The 20020-nt window shown below is 53.8% G+C and overlaps 1 protein-coding gene across 1 annotated transcript in view; it reads right to left on the bottom strand.

The window, feature by feature from the left end:
- hdac6 (histone deacetylase 6) overlaps positions 1-20020 on the bottom strand; it is a 224721-nt gene that overhangs the window by 108597 nt on the left and 96104 nt on the right. The window contains exon 11 of the mRNA XM_085978338.1: positions 547-726. Within this exon, the coding sequence (XP_085834464.1) occupies positions 547-726 (180 nt within the window). The remainder of the gene's footprint in view (positions 1-546; positions 727-20020) is intronic.

Below are 20020 nucleotides of genomic sequence, written 5' to 3'. Positions count from 1 at the left end.
CTTCATCGTCGCTGGGTCAAAATCCTGGAACTCCCTCCCTAACAGTGCTGTGGGAGCACCTTCACCACACGGACTGCAGCGGTTCAAGAAGGCAGCTCACCACCACCTTCTCAAGAGTGATTAGGGATGGGGAATAAATGCTGGGCCTTGCCCACATCCCAAGAATTAATTGGAAAAAAAACTCAGCTCAATCCGACATCAACCACTTCATTAACGCGACAGCCCATTGGGGGCCAGTGTGGAGTCACCTCGTCACATCTTGCTCCCCCCCACACCCCCTCCCGAGGTTCTTCATGTTGTTTCATCGCCCCCCACCCTCCCGCCACGCCCGGTGCCCCTCCCAAGCGGCACAATCTCCGCCTGCGAGCCTCGGCGCGATGGGTCGACCGGCTCTTCGACCACAGAAACCATCGCGGCCGAGCCTTCTCCTCGCCCTAACCGCCCGCACTCAAACATCTCAATCGGCCGAGGGGGGGCCAATTCAACCCGGGGACGTCGAGGGCAATGGCCCTGCCCACCCCGCCCCGCCAAAGTCACGGCACGCACCTTATTCCAGGGGACGTTGATGTTGTACCCTCTCCCGCGGCCCGTTCCGTCGGCGGTGCAGTCCGACTCCGCCAGGTTTGGCCAGAAGTCACCGTGCTCATAGCGATGGATAGAGAATAACAGGACCCTGTGGTGGGGAGGTGGGGGGCGGGGGGGGAGCAGAGAGAGAAAGAAAAGAATTGCATTTATCTAGCGCCTTTCACCACCTCAGGACGTCCCAAAGTGCTTCACTGCCAATGAAGGACTTTTTTTGAAGTGTGGTCACTGTTGTAATGTGGGAAACGCAGCAGCCATTTGCGCACAGCAAGCTCCCACACACAGCAATGTGATAAATGACCAGATCATCTGTTTTTGTTATGTTGATTGAGGGATAAATATTGGCACCAGGACACCGGGGAGAACTCCCCCCTGCTCTTCGTCTATAAAGTTATATAGATAGGCTAAGTGAGTGAGCAAATATCTGGTAGATGGAGTATAAAGTGGGAAAATGCGAGGTTATCTACTTTGGTCGGAAAAGTAATAAAGCAAGTTATTATTTAAATGGGGAGAGATTACAAAATGTTGAGGTACAGAGGGACCTGGGGGTCCTTGTACATGAATCGCAAAAAGTTAGCATGCTGGTACAGCAAGTAATTAGGAAGGCTAATGGAATGTTGGCCTTTATTGCAAAGGGGATGGAGTATAAAAGTAGGGAAGTCCTGCTACAACTGTACAGGGCGTTGGCGAGACCACACCTGGAGTACAGTGTACAGTTTTGGTCTCCTTATTTAAGGAGGGATATACTTGCATTGGAGGCAGTTCAGAGAAGGTTCACGAGGTTAATTCCAGAGATGAAGGGGTTTTCTTATGAGGAAAGGTTGAGCAGGTTGGACCGATACTCATTGGAGTTTAGAAGAATGAGAGGCGATCTTATTGAAACATATAAGATTCTGAAGGGGCTCGACAGGGTAGATGCAGAGAGGATGTTTCCCCTCGTGGGGGAATCTAGAACTAGGGGCATAGTTTCAGAATAAGGGGGCACCCATTTAAATTGGAAATGAGGAGGAATTTCTTCTCTCAGAGGGTCGAGAATCTTTGGAATTCTCTTCCCCAGGGAGCTGTGGAGGCTGGGTCACTGAAGGTGGAGATAGACAGATTGTTGAACGATAAGGGAGTCGAGGGTTACGGGGAGCGGGCAGGGAAGTGGAGCTGAGGCCAAGATCAGGTCAGCCATGATCTTATTGAATGGCGGAGCAGGCTCGAGGGGCCGAATGGCCGACTCCTGCTCCTACCTCTTATGTTTTCATGTATGTTCTTCGAAATAGTGGCCGTGGGATCTTTTACGTCCACTTGAGAGAGCAGACGGGGCCTCGGTTTAACGTCTCATCCGAAAGACGGCACCTCCGACAGTGCGGCGCTCCCTCAGCACTGCACTGGAGTGTCAGCCGAGCTTTTATGTGTTCAAGTCCCTGGAAAGAAGGGGACAGAGACTGAAAGGCGAGGCTCCGCGACAGAGACCGAAGGCGGCAAGGACCAGGCCGGGGGACCGGTTAAGTTCTGACAGCGAGCGCACACGCACAGACAGACAGACAGACAGACAGACACAGACACACACACAGACACACACACACACACTCGGCGCCAAGCCGCTCTCTCCACAGATACCGAGTGTTTCAAGGTGGAGGTGCTTCCACCAGCGTTCAGTGGGTAATGGCCTAACCCAGTGTGGGACCCCAGAATTTTAAAGGACACCAGGAGCGAGCAAGGAAGTGAGATATAAAAAAAGGGTGCGGGGAGTGAGGGGGAGAGTGGGATTAGACTGGGTGGGATATTAAAGGGTGCGGGGAGTGAGGGGGAGAGTGGGATTAGACTGGTTGGGATATTAAAGGGTGCGGGGAGTGAGGGGGAGAGTGGGATTAGACTGGGTGGGATATTAAAGGGTGCGGGGAGTGAGGGGAGAGTGGGATTAGACTGGGTGGGATATTAAAGGGTGCGGGGAGTGAGGGGGAGAGTGGGATTAGACTGGGTGGGATATTAAAGGGTGCGGGGAGTGAGGGGGAGAGTGGGATTAGACTGGGTGGGATATTAAAGGGTACGGGGAGTGAGGGGGAGAGTGGGATTAGACTGGGTGGGATATTAAAGGGTACGGGGAGTGAGGGGGAGAGTGGGATTAGACTGGGTGGGATATTAAAGGGTACGGGGAGTGAGGGGAGAGTGGGATTAGACTGGGTGGGATATTAAAGGGTGCGGGGAGTGAGGGGGAGAGTGGGATTAGACTGAGTGGGATATTAAAGGGTACGGGGAGTGAGGGGGAGAGTGGGATTAGACTGGGTGGGATATTAAAGGGTGCGGGGAGTGAGGGGGAGAGTGGGATTAGACTGGGTGGGATATTAAAGGGTGCGGGGAGTGAGGGGCAGAGTGGGATTAGGCTGGGTGGGATATTAAAGGGTGCGGGGAGTGAGGGGGAGAGTGGGATTAGACTGGGTGGGATATTAAAGGGTGCGGGGAGTGAGGGGGAGAGTGGGATTAGACTGGGTGGGATATTAAAGGGTGCGGGGAGTGAGGGGGAGAGTGGGATCAGACTGGGTGGGATATTAAAGGGTACGGGGAGTGAGGGGGAGAGTGGGATTAGACTGGGTGGGATATTAAAGGGTGCGGGGAGTGAGCGGGAGGGTGGGATTAGACTGGGTGTGATATTAAAGGGTGCGGGGAGTGAGCGGGAGAGTGGGATTAGACTGGGTGAGATATTAAAGGGTGCGGGGAGTGAGGGGGAGAGTGGGATTAGACTGGGTGGTATATTAAAGGGTGCGGGGAGTGAGGGGGAGAGTGGGATTAGACTGGGTGGGATATTAAAGGGGAGGGGGAGAATGGGATTAGACTGGGTGGGATATTAAAGGGTACGGGGAGTGAGGGGGAGAGTGGGATTAGACTGGGTGGGATCTTAAAGGGTGCGGGGAGTGAGGGGGAGAGTGGGATTAGACTGGGTGGGATATTAAAGGGTATGGGGAGTGAGGGGAGAGTGGGATTAGACTGGGTGAGATATTAAAGGGTGCGGGGAGTGAGGGGGAGAGTGGGATTAGACTGGGTGGGATATTAAAGGGTGCGGGGAGTGAGGGGGAGAGTGGGATTAGACTGGGTGGGATATTAAAGGGTGCGGGGAGTGAGGGGGAGAGTGGGATTAGACTGGGTGGGATATTAAAGGGTACGGGGAGTGAGGGGGAGAGTGGGATTAGACTGGGTGGGATATTAAAGGGTACGGGGAGTGAGGGGGAGAGTGGGATTAGACTGGGTGGGATATTAAAGGGTACGGGGAGTGTGGGGGAGAGTGGGATTAGACTGGGTGGGATATTAAAGGGTGCGGTGAGTGAGGGGGAGAGTGGGATTAGACTGGGTGGGATATTAAAGGGTACGGGGAGTGAGGGGGAGAGTGGGATTAGACTGGGTGGGATATTAAAGGGTACGGGGAGTGAGGGGGAGTGTGGGATTAGACTGGGTGGGATATTAAAGGGTACGGGGAGTGAGGGGGAGAGTGGGATTAGACTGGCTGGGATATTAAAGGGTGCGGGGAGTGAGGGGGAGAGTGGGATTAGACTGGGTGGGATATTAAAGGGTGCGGGGAGTGAGGGGGAGAGTGGGATTAGACTGGGTGGGATATTAAAGGGGAGGGGGAGAGTGGGATTAGACTGGGTGGGATATTAAAGGGTGCGGGGAGTGAGGGGGAGAGTGGGATTAGACTGGGTGGGATATTAAAGGGTGTGGGGAGTGAGGGGAGAGTGGGATTAGACTGGGTGGGGTATTAAAGGGTACAGGGAGTGAGGGGGAGAGTGGGATTAGACTGGGTGGGATATTAAAGGGTGCGGGGAGTGAGGGGAGAGTGGGATTAGACTGGGTGGGATATTAAAGGGTGCGGGGAGTGAGGGGGAGAGTGGGATTAGACTGGGTGGGATATTAAAGGGTGCGGGGAGTGAGGGGGAGAGTGGGATTAGACTGGGTGGGATATTAAAGGGTGCGGGGAGTGAGGGGAGAGTGGGATTAGACTGGGTGGGATAGTAAAGGGTGCGGGGAGTGAGGGGGAGAGTGGGATTAGACTGGGTGTGATATTAAAGGGTGTGGGGAGTGAGGGGGAGAGTGGGATTAGACTGGGTGGGATATTAAAGGGTACGGGGAGTGAGGGGGGAGAGTGGGATTAGACTGGGTGGGATATTAAAGGGTGCGGGGAGTGAGGGGGGGAGTGGGATTAGACTGGGTGGGATATTAAAGGGTGCGGGGAGTGAGGGGGAGAGTGGGATTAGACTGGGTGGGATATTAAAGGGTGCGGGGAGTGAGGGGGAGAGTGGGTTTAGACTAGGTGGGATATTAAAGGGTACGGGGAGTGAGGGGGAGAGTGGGATTAGACTGGGTGGGATATTAAAGGGTGCGGGGAGTGAGGGGGAGAGTGGGATTAGACTGGGTGGGATATTAAAGGGTGCGGGGAGTGAGGGGGAGAGTGGGATTAGACTGGGTGGGATATTAAAGGGTACGGGGAGTGAGGGGGAGAGTGGGATTAGACTGGGTGGGATATTAAAGGGTGCGGGGAGTGAGGGGGAGGGTGGGATTAGACTGGGTGGGATATTAAAGGGTGCGGGGAGTGAGGGGGAGAGTGGGATTAGACTGGGTGGGATATCAAAGGGTACGGGGAGTGAGGGGGAGAGTGGGATTAGACTGGGTGGGATATTAAAGGGTGCGGGGAGTGAGGGGGAGAGTGGGATTAGACTGGGTGGGATATTAAAGGGTGCGGGGAGTGAGGGGGAGAGTGGGATTAGACTGGGTGGGATATTAAAGGGTACGGGGAGTGAGGGGGAGAGTGGGACTAGACTGGGTGGGATATTAAAGGGTGCGGGGAGTGAGGGGGAGAGTGGGATTAGACTGGGTGGGATATTAAACGGTACGGGGAGTGAGGGGGAGAGTGGGATTAGACTGGGTGGGATATTAAAGGGTACGGGGAGTGAGGGGGAGAGTGGGATTAGACTGGGTGGGATATTAAAGGGTACGGGGAGTGAGGGGGAGAGTGGGATTAGACTGGGTGGGATATTAAAGGGTACGGGGAGTGAGGGGGAGAGTGGGATTAGACTGGGTGGGATATTAAAGGGTGCGGGGAGTGAGCGGGAGAGTGGGATTAGACTGGGTGGGATATTAAAGGGTACGGGGAGTGAGGGGGAGAGTGGGATTAGACTGGGTGGGATATTAAAGGGTGCGGGGAGTGAGGGGGAGAGTGGGATTAGACTGGGTGGGATATTAAAGGGTGCGGGGAGTGAGGGGAGAGTGGGATTAGACTGGGTGGGATAGTAAAGGGTGCGGGGAGTGAGGGGGAGAGTGGGATTAGACTGGGTGTGATATTAAAGGGTGTGGGGAGTGAGGGGGAGAGTGGGATTAGACTGGGTGGGATATTAAAGGGTACGGGGAGAGTGGGATTAGACTGGGTGGGATATTAAAGGGTGCGGGGAGTGAGGGGGGGAGTGGGATTAGACTGGGTGGGATATTAAAGGGTGCGGGGAGTGAGGGGGAGAGTGGGATTAGACTGGGTGGGATATTAAAGGGTGCGGGGAGTGAGGGGGAGAGTGGGTTTAGACTAGGTGGGATATTAAAGGGTACGGGGAGTGAGGGGGAGAGTGGGATTAGACTGGGTGGGATATTAAAGGGTGCGGGGAGTGAGGGGGAGAGTGGGATTAGACTGGGTGGGATATTAAAGGGTGCGGGGAGTGAGGGGGAGAGTGGGATTAGACTGGGTGGGATATTAAAGGGTACGGGGAGTGAGGGGGAGAGTGGGATTAGACTGGGTGGGATATTAAAGGGTGCGGGGAGTGAGGGGGAGGGTGGGATTAGACTGGGTGGGATATTAAAGGGTGCGGGGAGTGAGGGGGAGAGTGGGTTAGACTGAGTGGGATATTAAAGGGTGCGGGGAGTGAGGGGGAGAGTGGGTTTAGACTGGGTGGGATATTAAAGGGTACGGGGAGTGAGGGGGAGAGTGGGATTAGACTGGGTGGGATATTAAAGGGTGCGGGGAGTGAGGGGGAGAGTGGGATTAGACTGGGTGGGATATTAAAGGGTGCGGGGAGTGAGGGGGAGAGTGGGATTAGACTGGGTGGGATATTAAAGGGTGCGGGGAGTGAGGGGGAGAGTGGGATTAGACTGGGTGGGATATTAAAGGGTACGGGGAGTGAGGGGGAGAGTGGGATTAGACTGGGTGGGATATTAAAGGGTGCGGGGAGTGAGGGGGAGGGTGGGATTAGACTGGGTGGGATATTAAAGGGTGCGGGGAGTGAGGGGGAGAGTGGGATTAGACTGGGTGGGATATTAAAGGGTACGGGGAGTGAGGGGGAGAGTGGGATTAGACTGGGTGGGATATTAAAGGGTGCGGGGAGTGAGCGGGAGGGTGGGATTAGACTGTGTGGGATATTAAAGGGTGCAGGGAGTGAGGGGGAGAGTGGGATTAGACTGGGTGGGATATTAAAGGGTGCGGGGAGTGAGGGGGAGAGTGGGATTAGACTGGGTGGGATATTAAAGGGTGCGGGGAGTGAGGGGGAGAGTGGGATTAGACTGGGTGGGATATTAAAGGGTACGGGGAGTGAGGGGGAGAGTGGGATTAGACTGGGTGGGGTATTAAAGGGTGCGGGGAGTGAGGGGGAGAGTGGGATTAGACTGGGTGGGATATTAAAGGGTGCGGGGAGTGAGGGGGAGAGTGGGATTAGACTGGGTGGGGTATTAAAGGGTACGGGGAGAGTGGGATTAGACTGGGTGGGATATTAAAAAGACCCACCAAATTTTGGAAACACCTAAAAATGAGCAACCCCCACTGCTATCATTACGAAGCCTTGAAATGCCAAGAGAGGACCATAAAGAAGAACACCCTCAGTCAACTCGTCCTGGGACTCAGTGAAGCAACCACTAACAATAACCAGCCCCAGGACAGTGACATCGTAGCACAGAGAATTCGACCCAACACAATTGTCACTCAGCAAAAGGAAAAATACCTGTCATATTGGGCAGAAACAACAAAAACCCAAAGCAAACTCAATTGCTACTTGGCCCTAAACAGACAATACAACATGGCTGAGTACCTGACCATGGTAAAGGATAACAAACTGAGAAAAACCTTGACAAGGTACAGACTTAGTGAACATAGCCTGGCGATCGAAAAAGGCAGACACAGGCAGACCAGGCTGCCAAGAGAGGACAGGATATGCTCTCACTGCAGTCAGGGAGTGGTGGAGACAGAGATGCACTTCCTCACAGCCTGTGGAAAATATCAGGGCATCAGGGAGAATTTCTACCAAAAATTCTCACAAATATGCCCGGAATTCAGAAATTTGAATGACGACCAAAAACTCACATACCTACTAGGGGAAAGAGAGAAACTGTGCAACACTAGCGGCACACTATGTTACAGCTTGCCATAAACAGAGGGACAACCAGCAAACCTAAGAAAAGAGTGTATATAAATTATGCGAATGTATATTTATACACTCGGGGATATATCTGTTTATACACTGTATGAATAGATCTGCGTTTATGTGTTCAACCATAAATGTATTTTGATGCTTTGGCAACATAAGATGTACCTTATCATGCCAATAAAGCGATTTGAATTGAATTGAATTGAATTGAGTGAGGGGGAGAGTGGGATTAGACTGGGGGGGATATTAAAGGGTGCGGGGAGTGAGGGGGAGAGTGGGATACGACTGGGTGGGATATTAAAGGGTGCGGGGAGTGAGGGGGAGAGTGGGATTAGACTGGGTGGGATATTAAAGGGCGCGGGGAGTGAGGGGGAGAGTGGGATTAGACTGGGTGGGATATTAAAGGGTACGGGGAGTGAGGGGGAGAGTGGGATAAGACTGGGTGGGATATTAAAGGGTGCGGGGAGTGAGGGGGAGAGTGGGATTAGACTGGGTGGGATATTAAAGGGTACGGGGAGTGAGGGGGAGAGTGGGATTAGACTGGGTGGGATATTAAAGGGTACGGGGAGTGAGGGGGAGAGTGGGATTAGACTGGGTGGGATATTAAAGGGTGCGGGGAGTGAGGGGGAGAGTGGGATTAGACTGTGTGGGATATTAAAGGGTGCGGGGAGTGAGGGGGAGAGTGGGATTAGACTGGGTGGGACATTAAAGGGTGCGGGGAGTGAGCAGGAGAGTGGGATTAGACTGGGTGGGATATTAAAGGGTGCGGGGAGTGAGGGGGAGGGTGGGATTAGACTGGGTGGGATATTAAAGGGTACGGGGAGTGAGGGAGAGTGGGATTAAACTGGGTGGGATATTAAAGGGTACGGGGAGTGAGGGGAGAGTGGGATTAGACTGGGTGGGATATTAAAGGGTGCGGGGAGTGAGGGGGGAGAGTGGGATTAGACTGGGTGGGATATTAAAGGGTACGGGGAGTGAGGGGAGAGTGGGATTAGACTGGGTGGGATATTAAAGGGTACGGGGAGTGAGCGGGAGAGTGGGATTAGACTGGGTGGGATATTAAAGGGTGTGGGGAGTGAGGGGGAGGGTGGGATTAGAGTGGGTGGGATATTAAAGGGTGCGGGGAGTGAGCGGGAGAGTGAGATTAGACTGGGTGGGATATTAAAGGATGCGGGGCGTGAGGGGGAGAGTGGGATTAGACTGGGTGGGATATTAAAGAGTGCGGGGAGTGAGGGGGAGAGTGGGATTAGACTGGGTGGGATATTAAAGGGTGCGGGGAGTGAGGGGGAGAGTGGGATTAGACTGGGTGGGATATTAAAGGGTGCAGGGAGTGAGGGGGAAAGTGGGATTAGACTGGGTGGGATATTAAAGGGTGCGGGGAGTGAGGGGGAGAGTGGGATTAGACTGGGTGGGATATTAAAGGGTACGGGGAGTGAGGGGGAGAGTGGGATTAGACTGGGTGGGATATTAAAGGGTACGGGGAGTGAGAGGGAGAGTGGGATCAGACTGGGTGGGATATTAAAGGGTGCGGGGAGTGAGGGGGAGAGTGGGATTAGACTGGGTGGGATATTAAAGGGTGTGGGGAGTGAGGGGGAGAGTGGGATTAGACTGGGTGAGATATTAAAGGGTACGGGGAGTGAGGGGAGAGTGGGATTAGACTGGGTGGGATATTAAAGAGTGCGGGGAGTGAGAGGGAGAGTGGGATTAGACTGGGTGGGATATTAAAGGGTACGGGGAGTGAGGGGGAGAGTGGGATTAGACTGAGTGGGATATTAAAGGGTGCGGGGAGTGAGGGGGAGAGTGGGATTAGACTGGGTGGGATATTAAAGGGTGCGGGGAGTGAGGGGGAGAGTGGGATTAGACTGGGTGGGATATTAAAGGGTGCGGGGAGTGAGGGGGAGAGTGGGATTAGACTGGGTGGGATATTAAAGGGTGCGGGGAGCGAGGGGGAGAGTGGGATTAGACTGGGTGGGATATTAAAGGGTGCGGGGAGTGAGGGGGAGGGTGGGATTAGACTGGGTGGGATATTAAAGGGTGCGGGGAGTGAGCGGGAGAGTGAGATTAGACTGGGTGGGATATTAAAGGATGCGGGGCGTGAGGGGGAGAGTGGGATTAGACTGGGTGGGATATTAAAGAGTGCGGGGAGTGAGGGGGAGAGTGGGATTAGACTGGGTGGGATATTAAAGGGTGCGGGGAGTGAGGGGGAGAGTGGGATTAGACTGGGTGGGATATTAAAGGGTGCAGGGAGTGAGAGGGAGAGTGGGATTAGACTGGGTGGGATATTAAAGGGTGCGGGGAGCGAGGGGGAGAGTGGGATTAGACTGGGTGGGATATTAAAGGGTGCGGGGAGTGAGGGGGAGGGTGGGATTAGACTGGGTGGGATATTAAAGGGTGCGGGGAGTGAGCGGGAGAGTGAGATTAGACTGGGTGGGATATTAAAGGATGCGGGGCGTGAGGGGGATTAGACTGGGTGGGATATTAAAGAGTGCGGGGAGTGAGGGGGAGAGTGGGATTAGACTGGGTGGGATATTAAAGGGTGCGGGGAGTGAGGGGGAGAGTGGGATTAGACTGGGTGGGATATTAAAGGGTGCAGGGAGTGAGAGGGAGAGTGGGATTAGACTGGGTGGGATATTAAAGGGTGCGGGGAGTGAGGGGGAGAGTGGGATTAGACTGGGTGGGATATTAAAGGGTACGGGGAGTGAGGGGGAGAGTGGGATTAGACTGGGTGGGATATTAAATGGTACGGGGAGTGAGGGGGAGAGTGGGATCAGACTGGGTGGGATATTAAAGGGTGCGGGGAGTGAGGGGGAGAGTGGGATTAGACTGGGTGGGATATTAAAGGGTGCGGGGAGCGAGGGGGAGAGTGGGATTAGACTGGGTGGGATATTAAAGGGTGCGGGGAGCGAGGGGGAGAGTGGGATTAGACTGGGTGGGATATTAAAGGGTACGGGGAGTGAGGGGGAGAGTGGGACTAGACTGGGTGGGATATTAAAGGGTGCGGGGAGTGAGGGGGAGAGTGGGATTAGACTGGGTGGGATATTAAACGGTACGGGGAGTGAGGGGGAGAGTTGGATTAGACTGGGTGGGATATTAAAGGGTACGTGGAGTGAGGGGGAGAGTGGGATTAGACTGGGTGGGATATTAAAGGGAGCGGGGAGTGAGCGGGAGAGTGGGATTAGACTGGGTGGGATATTAAAGGGTACGGGGAGTGAGGGGGAGAGTGGGATTAGACTGGGTGGGATATTAAAGGGTGCGGGGAGTGAGGGGGAGAGAGGGATTAGACTGGGTGGGATATTAAAGGGTACGGGGAGTGAGGGGGAGAGTGGGATTAGACTGGGTGGGATATTAAAGGGTGCGGAGAGTGAGGGGGAGAGTGGGATTAGACTGGGTGGGATATTAAAGGGTGCGGGGAGTGAGGGGGAGAGTGGGATTAGACTGGGTGGGATGTTAAAGGGTGCGGGGAGTGAGGGGGAGAGTGGGATTAGACTGGGTGGGATATGAAAGGGTACGGGGAGTGAGGGGGAGAGTGGGATCAGACTGGGTGGGATATTAAAGGGTGCGGGGAGTGAGGGGGAGAGTGGGATTAGACTGGGTGGGATATTAAAGGGTGCGGGGAGTGAGGGGGAGAGTGGGATTAGACTGGGTGGGATATTAAAGGGTGCGGGGAGTGAGGGGGAGAGTGGGATTAGACTGGGTGGGATATTAAAGGGTGTGGGGAATGAGGGGGAGAGTGGGATTAGACTGGGTGGGATATTAAAGGGTGCGGGGAGTGAGGGGGATAGTGGGATTAGACTGGGTGGGATATTAAAGGGTACGGGGAGTGAGGGGGAGAGTGGGATTAGACTGGGTGGGATATTAAAGGGTGCGGGGAGTGAGGGGGAGAGTGGGTTTAGACTAGGTGGGATATTAAAGGGTACGGGGAGTGAGGGGGAGAGTGGGATTAGACTGGGTGGGATATTAAAGGGTGCGGGGAGTGAGGGGGAGAGTGGGTTTAGACTAGGTGGGATATTAAAGGGTACGGGGAGTGAGGGGGAGAGTGGGATTAGACTGGGTGGGATATTAAAGGGTGCGGGGAGTGAGGGGGAGAGTGGGATTAGACTGGGTGGGATATTAAAGGGTGCGGGGAGTGAGGGGGAGAGTGGGATTAGACTGGGTGGGATATTAAAGGGTACGGGGAGTGAGGGGGAGAGTGGGATTAGACTGGGTGGGATATTAAAGGGTGCGGGGAGTGAGGGGGAGGGTGGGATTAGACTGGGTGGGATATTAAAGGGTGCGGGGAGTGAGGGGGAGAGTGGGATTAGACTGGGTGGGATATCAAAGGGTACGGGGAGTGAGGGGGAGAGTGGGATTAGACTGGGTGGGATATTAAAGGGTGCGGGGAGTGAGGGGGAGAGTGGGATTAGACTGGGTGGGATATTAAAGGGTGCGGGGAGTGAGGGGGAGAGTGGGATTAGACTGGGTGGGATATTAAAGGGTACGGGGAGTGAGGGGGAGAGTGGGACTAGACTGGGTGGGATATTAAAGGGTGCGGGGAGTGAGGGGGAGAGTGGGATTAGACTGGGTGGGATATTAAACGGTACGGGGAGTGAGGGGGAGAGTGGGATTAGACTGGGTGGGATATTAAAGGGTACGGGGAGTGAGGGGGAGAGTGGGATTAGACTGGGTGGGATATTAAAGGGTACGGGGAGTGAGGGGGAGAGTGGGATTAGACTGGGTGGGATATTAAAGGGTACGGGGAGTGAGGGGGAGAGTGGGATTAGACTGGGTGGGATATTAAAGGGTGCGGGGAGTGAGCGGGAGAGTGGGATTAGACTGGGTGGGATATTAAAGGGTACGGGGAGTGAGGGGGAGAGTGGGATTAGACTGGGTGGGATATTAAAGGGTGCGGGGAGTGAGGGGGAGAGTGGGATTAGACTGGGTGGGATATTAAAGGGTGCGGGGAGTGAGGGGAGAGTGGGATTAGACTGGGTGGGATAGTAAAGGGTGCGGGGAGTGAGGGGGAGAGTGGGATTAGACTGGGTGTGATATTAAAGGGTGTGGGGAGTGAGGGGGAGAGTGGGATTAGACTGGGTGGGATATTAAAGGGTACGGGGAGAGTGGGATTAGACTGGGTGGGATATTAAAGGGTGCGGGGAGTGAGGGGGGGAGTGGGATTAGACTGGGTGGGATATTAAAGGGTGCGGGGAGTGAGGGGGAGAGTGGGATTAGACTGGGTGGGATATTAAAGGGTGCGGGGAGTGAGGGGGAGAGTGGGTTTAGACTAGGTGGGATATTAAAGGGTACGGGGAGTGAGGGGGAGAGTGGGATTAGACTGGGTGGGATATTAAAGGGTGCGGGGAGTGAGGGGGAGAGTGGGATTAGACTGGGTGGGATATTAAAGGGTGCGGGGAGTGAGGGGGAGAGTGGGATTAGACTGGGTGGGATATTAAAGGGTACGGGGAGTGAGGGGGAGAGTGGGATTAGACTGGGTGGGATATTAAAGGGTGCGGGGAGTGAGGGGGAGGGTGGGATTAGACTGGGTGGGATATTAAAGGGTGCGGGGAGTGAGGGGGAGAGTGGGTTAGACTGAGTGGGATATTAAAGGGTGCGGGGAGTGAGGGGGAGAGTGGGTTTAGACTGGGTGGGATATTAAAGGGTACGGGGAGTGAGGGGGAGAGTGGGATTAGACTGGGTGGGATATTAAAGGGTGCGGGGAGTGAGGGGGAGAGTGGGATTAGACTGGGTGGGATATTAAAGGGTGCGGGGAGTGAGGGGGAGAGTGGGATTAGACTGGGTGGGATATTAAAGGGTGCGGGGAGTGAGGGGGAGAGTGGGATTAGACTGGGTGGGATATTAAAGGGTACGGGGAGTGAGGGGGAGAGTGGGATTAGACTGGGTGGGATATTAAAGGGTGCGGGGAGTGAGGGGGAGGGTGGGATTAGACTGGATGGGATATTAAAGGGTGCGGGGAGTGAGGGGGAGAGTGGGATTAGACTGGGTGGGATATTAAAGGGTGCGGGGAGTGAGGGGGAGAGTGGGATTAGACTGGGTGGGATATTAAAGGGTACGGGGAGTGAGGGGGAGAGTGGGATTAGACTGGGTGGGGTATTAAAGGGTGCGGGGAGTGAGGGGGAGAGTGGGATTAGACTGGGTGGGATATTAAAGGGTGCGGGGAGTGAGGGGGAGAGTGGGATTAGACTGGGTGGGGTATTAAAGGGTACGGGGAGAGTGGGATTAGACTGGGTGGGATATTAAAAAGACCCACCAAATTTTGGAAACACCTAAAAATGAGCAACCCCCACTGCTATCATTACGAAGCCTTGAAATGCCAAGAGAGGACCATAAAGAAGAACACCCTCAGTCAACTCGTCCTGGGACTCAGTGAAGCAACCACTAACAATAACCAGCCCCAGGACAGTGACATCGTAGCACAGAGAATTCGACCCAACACAATTGTCACTCAGCAAAAGGAAAAATACCTGTCATATTGGGCAGAAACAACAAAAACCCAAAGCAAACTCAATTGCTACTTGGCCCTAAACAGACAATACAACATGGCTGAGTACCTGACCATGGTAAAGGATAACAAACTGAGAAAAACCTTGACAAGGTACAGACTTAGTGAACATAGCCTGGCGATCGAAAAAGGCAGACACAGGCAGACCAGGCTGCCAAGAGAGGACAGGATATGCTCTCACTGCAGTCAGGGAGTGGTGGAGACAGAGATGCACTTCCTCACAGCCTGTGGAAAATATCAGGGCATCAGGGAGAATTTCTACCAAAAATTCTCACAAATATGCCCGGAATTCAGAAATTTGAATGACGACCAAAAACTCCCATACCTACTAGGGGAAAGAGAGAAACTGTGCAACACTAGCGGCACACTATGTTACAGCTTGCCATAAACAGAGGGACAACCAGCAAACCTAAGAAAAGAGTGTATATAAATTATGCGAATGTATATTTATACACTCGGGGATATATCTGTTTATACACTGTATGAATAGATCTGCGTTTATGTGTTCAACCATAAATGTATTTTGATGCTTTGGCAACATAAGATGTACCTTATCATGCCAATAAAGCGATTTGAATTGAATTGAATTGAATTGAGTGAGGGGGAGAGTGGGATTAGACTGGGGGGGATATTAAAGGGTGCGGGGAGTGAGGGGGAGAGTGGGATACGACTGGGTGGGATATTAAAGGGTGCGGGGAGTGAGGGGGAGAGTGGGATTAGACTGGGTGGGATATTAAAGGGCGCGGGGAGTGAGGGGGAGAGTGGGATTAGGCTGGGTGGGATATTAAAGGGTACGGGGAGTGAGGGGGAGAGTGGGATTAGACTGGGTGGGATATTTAAGGGCGCGGGGAGTGAGGGGGAGAGTGGGATTAGACTGGGTGGGATATTAAAGGGTACGGGGAGTGAGGGGGAGAGTGGGATTAGACTGGGTGGGATATTAAAGGGTGCGGGGAGTGAGGGGGAGAGTGGGATTAGACTGGGTGGGAGATTAAAGGGTGCGGGGAGTGAGGGGGAGAGTGGGATTAGACTGGGTGGGATATTAAAGGGTGCGGGGAGTGAGGGGGAGAGTGGGATTAGACTGAGTGGGATATTAAAGGGTGCGGGGAGTGAGGGGGAGAGTGGGGTTAGACTGGGTGGGATATTAAAGGGTACGGGGAGTGAGGGGGAGAGTGGGATTAGACTGGGTGGGATATTAAAGGGTACGGGGAGTGAGGGGGAGAGTGGGATTAGACTGGGTGGGATATTAAAGGGTACGGGGAGTGAGGGGGAGAGTGGGATTAGACTGGGTGGGATATTAAAGGGTGCGGGGAGTGAGGGGGAGAGTGGGATTAGACTGGGTGGGATATTAAAGGGTGCGGGGAGTGAGGGGGAGAGTGGGATTAGACTGGGTGGGATATTAAAGGGTGCGGGGAGTGAGGGGGAGAGTGGGATTAGACTGGGTGGGATATTAAAGGGTGCGGGGAGTGAGGGGGAGAGTGGGATTAGACTGGGTGGGATATTAAAGGGTACGGGGAGTGAGGGGGAGAGTGGGATTAGACTGGGTGGGATATTAAAGGGTACGGGGAGTGAGGGGGAGAGTGGGATTAGACTGGGTGGGATATTAAAGGGTGCGGGGAGTGAGGGGGAGAGTGGGATTAGACTGTGTGGGATATTAAAGGGTGCGGGGAGTGAGGGGGAGAGTGGGATTAGACTGGGTGGGACATTAAAGGGTGCGGGGAGTGAGCAGGAGAGTGGGATTAGACTGGGTGGGATATTAAAGGGTGCGGGGAGTGAGGGGGAGGGTGGGATTAGACTGGGTGGGATATTAAAGGGTACGGGGAGTGAGGGAGAGTGGGATTAAACTGGGTGGGATATTAAAGGGTACGGGGAGTGAGGGGAGAGTGGGATTAGACTGGGTGGGATATTAAAGGGTGCGGGGAGTGAGGGGGGAGAGTGGGATTAGACTGGGTGGGATATTAAAGGGTACGGGGAGTGAGGGGAGAGTGGGATTAGACTGGGTGGGATATTAAAGGGTACGGGGAGTGAGCGGGAGAGTGGGATTAGACTGGGTGGGATATTAAAGGGTGTGGGGAGTGAGGGGGAGGGTGGGATTAGAGTGGGTGGGATATTAAAGGGTGCGGGGAGTGAGCGGGAGAGTGAGATTAGACTGGGTGGGATATTAAAGGATGCGGGGCGTGAGGGGGAGAGTGGGATTAGACTGGGTGGGATATTAAAGAGTGCGGGGAGTGAGGGGGAGAGTGGGATTAGACTGGGTGGGATATTAAAGGGTGCGGGGAGTGAGGGGGAGAGTGGGATTAGACTGGGTGGGATATTAAAGGGTGCAGGGAGTGAGGGGGAAAGTGGGATTAGACTGGGTGGGATATTAAAGGGTGCGGGGAGTGAGGGGGAGAGTGGGATTAGACTGGGTGGGATATTAAAGGGTACGGGGAGTGAGGGGGAGAGTGGGATTAGACTGGGTGGGATATTAAAGGGTACGGGGAGTGAGAGGGAGAGTGGGATCAGACTGGGTGGGATATTAAAGGGTGCGGGGAGTGAGGGGGAGAGTGGGATTAGACTGGGTGGGATATTAAAGGGTGTGGGGAGTGAGGGGGAGAGTGGGATTAGACTGGGTGAGATATTAAAGGGTACGGGGAGTGAGGGGAGAGTGGGATTAGACTGGGTGGGATATTAAAGAGTGCGGGGAGTGAGAGGGAGAGTGGGATTAGACTGGGTGGGATATTAAAGGGTACGGGGAGTGAGGGGGAGAGTGGGATTAGACTGAGTGGGATATTAAAGGGTGCGGGGAGTGAGGGGGAGAGTGGGATTAGACTGGGTGGGATATTAAAGGGTGCGGGGAGTGAGGGGGAGAGTGGGATTAGACTGGGTGGGATATTAAAGGGTGCGGGGAGTGAGGGGGAGAGTGGGATTAGACTGGGTGGGATATTAAAGGGTGCGGGGAGCGAGGGGGAGAGTGGGATTAGACTGGGTGGGATATTAAAGGGTGCGGGGAGTGAGGGGGAGGGTGGGATTAGACTGGGTGGGATATTAAAGGGTGCGGGGAGTGAGCGGGAGAGTGAGATTAGACTGGGTGGGATATTAAAGGATGCGGGGCGTGAGGGGGAGAGTGGGATTAGACTGGGTGGGATATTAAAGAGTGCGGGGAGTGAGGGGGAGAGTGGGATTAGACTGGGTGGGATATTAAAGGGTGCGGGGAGTGAGGGGAGAGTGGGATTAGACTGGGTGGGATAGTAAAGGGTGCGGGGAGTGAGGGGGAGAGTGGGATTAGACTGGGTGTGATATTAAAGGGTGTGGGGAGTGAGGGGGAGAGTGGGATTAGACTGGGTGGGATATTAAAGGGTACGGGGAGAGTGGGATTAGACTGGGTGGGATATTAAAGGGTGCGGGGAGTGAGGGGGGGAGTGGGATTAGACTGGGTGGGATATTAAAGGGTGCGGGGAGTGAGGGGGAGAGTGGGATTAGACTGGGTGGGATATTAAAGGGTGCGGGGAGTGAGGGGGAGAGTGGGTTTAGACTAGGTGGGATATTAAAGGGTACGGGGAGTGAGGGGGAGAGTGGGATTAGACTGGGTGGGATATTAAAGGGTGCGGGGAGTGAGGGGGAGAGTGGGATTAGACTGGGTGGGATATTAAAGGGTGCGGGGAGTGAGGGGGAGAGTGGGATTAGACTGGGTGGGATATTAAAGGGTACGGGGAGTGAGGGGGAGAGTGGGATTAGACTGGGTGGGATATTAAAGGGTGCGGGGAGTGAGGGGGAGGGTGGGATTAGACTGGGTGGGATATTAAAGGGTGCGGGGAGTGAGGGGGAGAGTGGGTTAGACTGAGTGGGATATTAAAGGGTGCGGGGAGTGAGGGGGAGAGTGGGTTTAGACTGGGTGGGATATTAAAGGGTACGGGGAGTGAGGGGGAGAGTGGGATTAGACTGGGTGGGATATTAAAGGGTGCGGGGAGTGAGGGGGAGAGTGGGATTAGACTGGGTGGGATATTAAAGGGTGCGGGGAGTGAGGGGGAGAGTGGGATTAGACTGGGTGGGATATTAAAGGGTGCGGGGAGTGAGGGGGAGAGTGGGATTAGACTGGGTGGGATATTAAAGGGTACGGGGAGTGAGGGGGAGAGTGGGATTAGACTGGGTGGGATATTAAAGGGTGCGGGGAGTGAGGGGGAGGGTGGGATTAGACTGGGTGGGATATTAAAGGGTGCGGGGAGTGAGGGGGAGAGTGGGATTAGACTGGGTGGGATATTAAAGGGTGCGGGGAGTGAGGGGGAGAGTGGGATTAGACTGGGTGGGATATTAAAGGGTACGGGGAGTGAGGGGGAGAGTGGGATTAGACTGGGTGGGGTATTAAAGGGTGCGGGGAGTGAGGGGGAGAGTGGGATTAGACTGGGTGGGATATTAAAGGGTGCGGGGAGTGAGGGGGAGAGTGGGATTAGACTGGGTGGGGTATTAAAGGGTACGGGGAGAGTGGGATTAGACTGGGTGGGATATTAAAAAGACCCACCAAATTTTGGAAACACCTAAAAATGAGCAACCCCCACTGCTATCATTACGAAGCCTTGAAATGCCAAGAGAGGACCATAAAGAAGAACACCCTCAGTCAACTCGTCCTGGGACTCAGTGAAGCAACCACTAACAATAACCAGCCCCAGGACAGTGACATCGTAGCACAGAGAATTCGACCCAACACAATTGTCACTCAGCAAAAGGAAAAATACCTGTCATATTGGGCAGAAACAACAAAAACCCAAAGCAAACTCAATTGCTACTTGGCCCTAAACAGACAATACAACATGGCTGAGTACCTGACCATGGTAAAGGATAACAAACTGAGAAAAACCTTGACAAGGTACAGACTTAGTGAACATAGCCTGGCGATCGAAAAAGGCAGACACAGGCAGACCAGGCTGCCAAGAGAGGACAGGATATGCTCTCACTGCAGTCAGGGAGTGGTGGAGACAGAGATGCACTTCCTCACAGCCTGTGGAAAATATCAGGGCATCAGGGAGAATTTCTACCAAAAATTCTCACAAATATGCCCGGAATTCAGAAATTTGAATGACGACCAAAAACTCCCATACCTACTAGGGGAAAGAGAGAAACTGTGCAACACTAGCGGCACACTATGTTACAGCTTGCCATAAACAGAGGGACAACCAGCAAACCTAAGAAAAGAGTGTATATAAATTATGCGAATGTATATTTATACACTCGGGGATATATCTGTTTATACACTGTATGAATAGATCTGCGTTTATGTGTTCAACCATAAATGTATTTTGATGCTTTGGCAACATAAGATGTACCTTATCATGCCAATAAAGCGATTTGAATTGAATTGAATTGAATTGAGTGAGGGGGAGAGTGGGATTAGACTGGGGGGGATATTAAAGGGTGCGGGGAGTGAGGGGGAGAGTGGGATACGACTGGGTGGGATATTAAAGGGTGCGGGGAGTGAGGGGGAGAGTGGGATTAGACTGGGTGGGATATTAAAGGGCGCGGGGAGTGAGGGGGAGAGTGGGATTAGGCTGGGTGGGATATTAAAGGGTACGGGGAGTGAGGGGGAGAGTGGGAT

The sequence above is a fragment of the Somniosus microcephalus genome, unplaced genomic scaffold, assembly GCF_052327205.1.
Source record: "Somniosus microcephalus isolate GS21.2 unplaced genomic scaffold, FLI_Smic_1.0 unresolved_chr7, whole genome shotgun sequence".
Lineage (NCBI taxonomy): Eukaryota > Metazoa > Chordata > Chondrichthyes > Squaliformes > Somniosidae > Somniosus > Somniosus microcephalus.
Note: the sequence above shows the minus strand (reverse complement) of the source record. Positions and strands in the feature narration are given on the sequence as shown.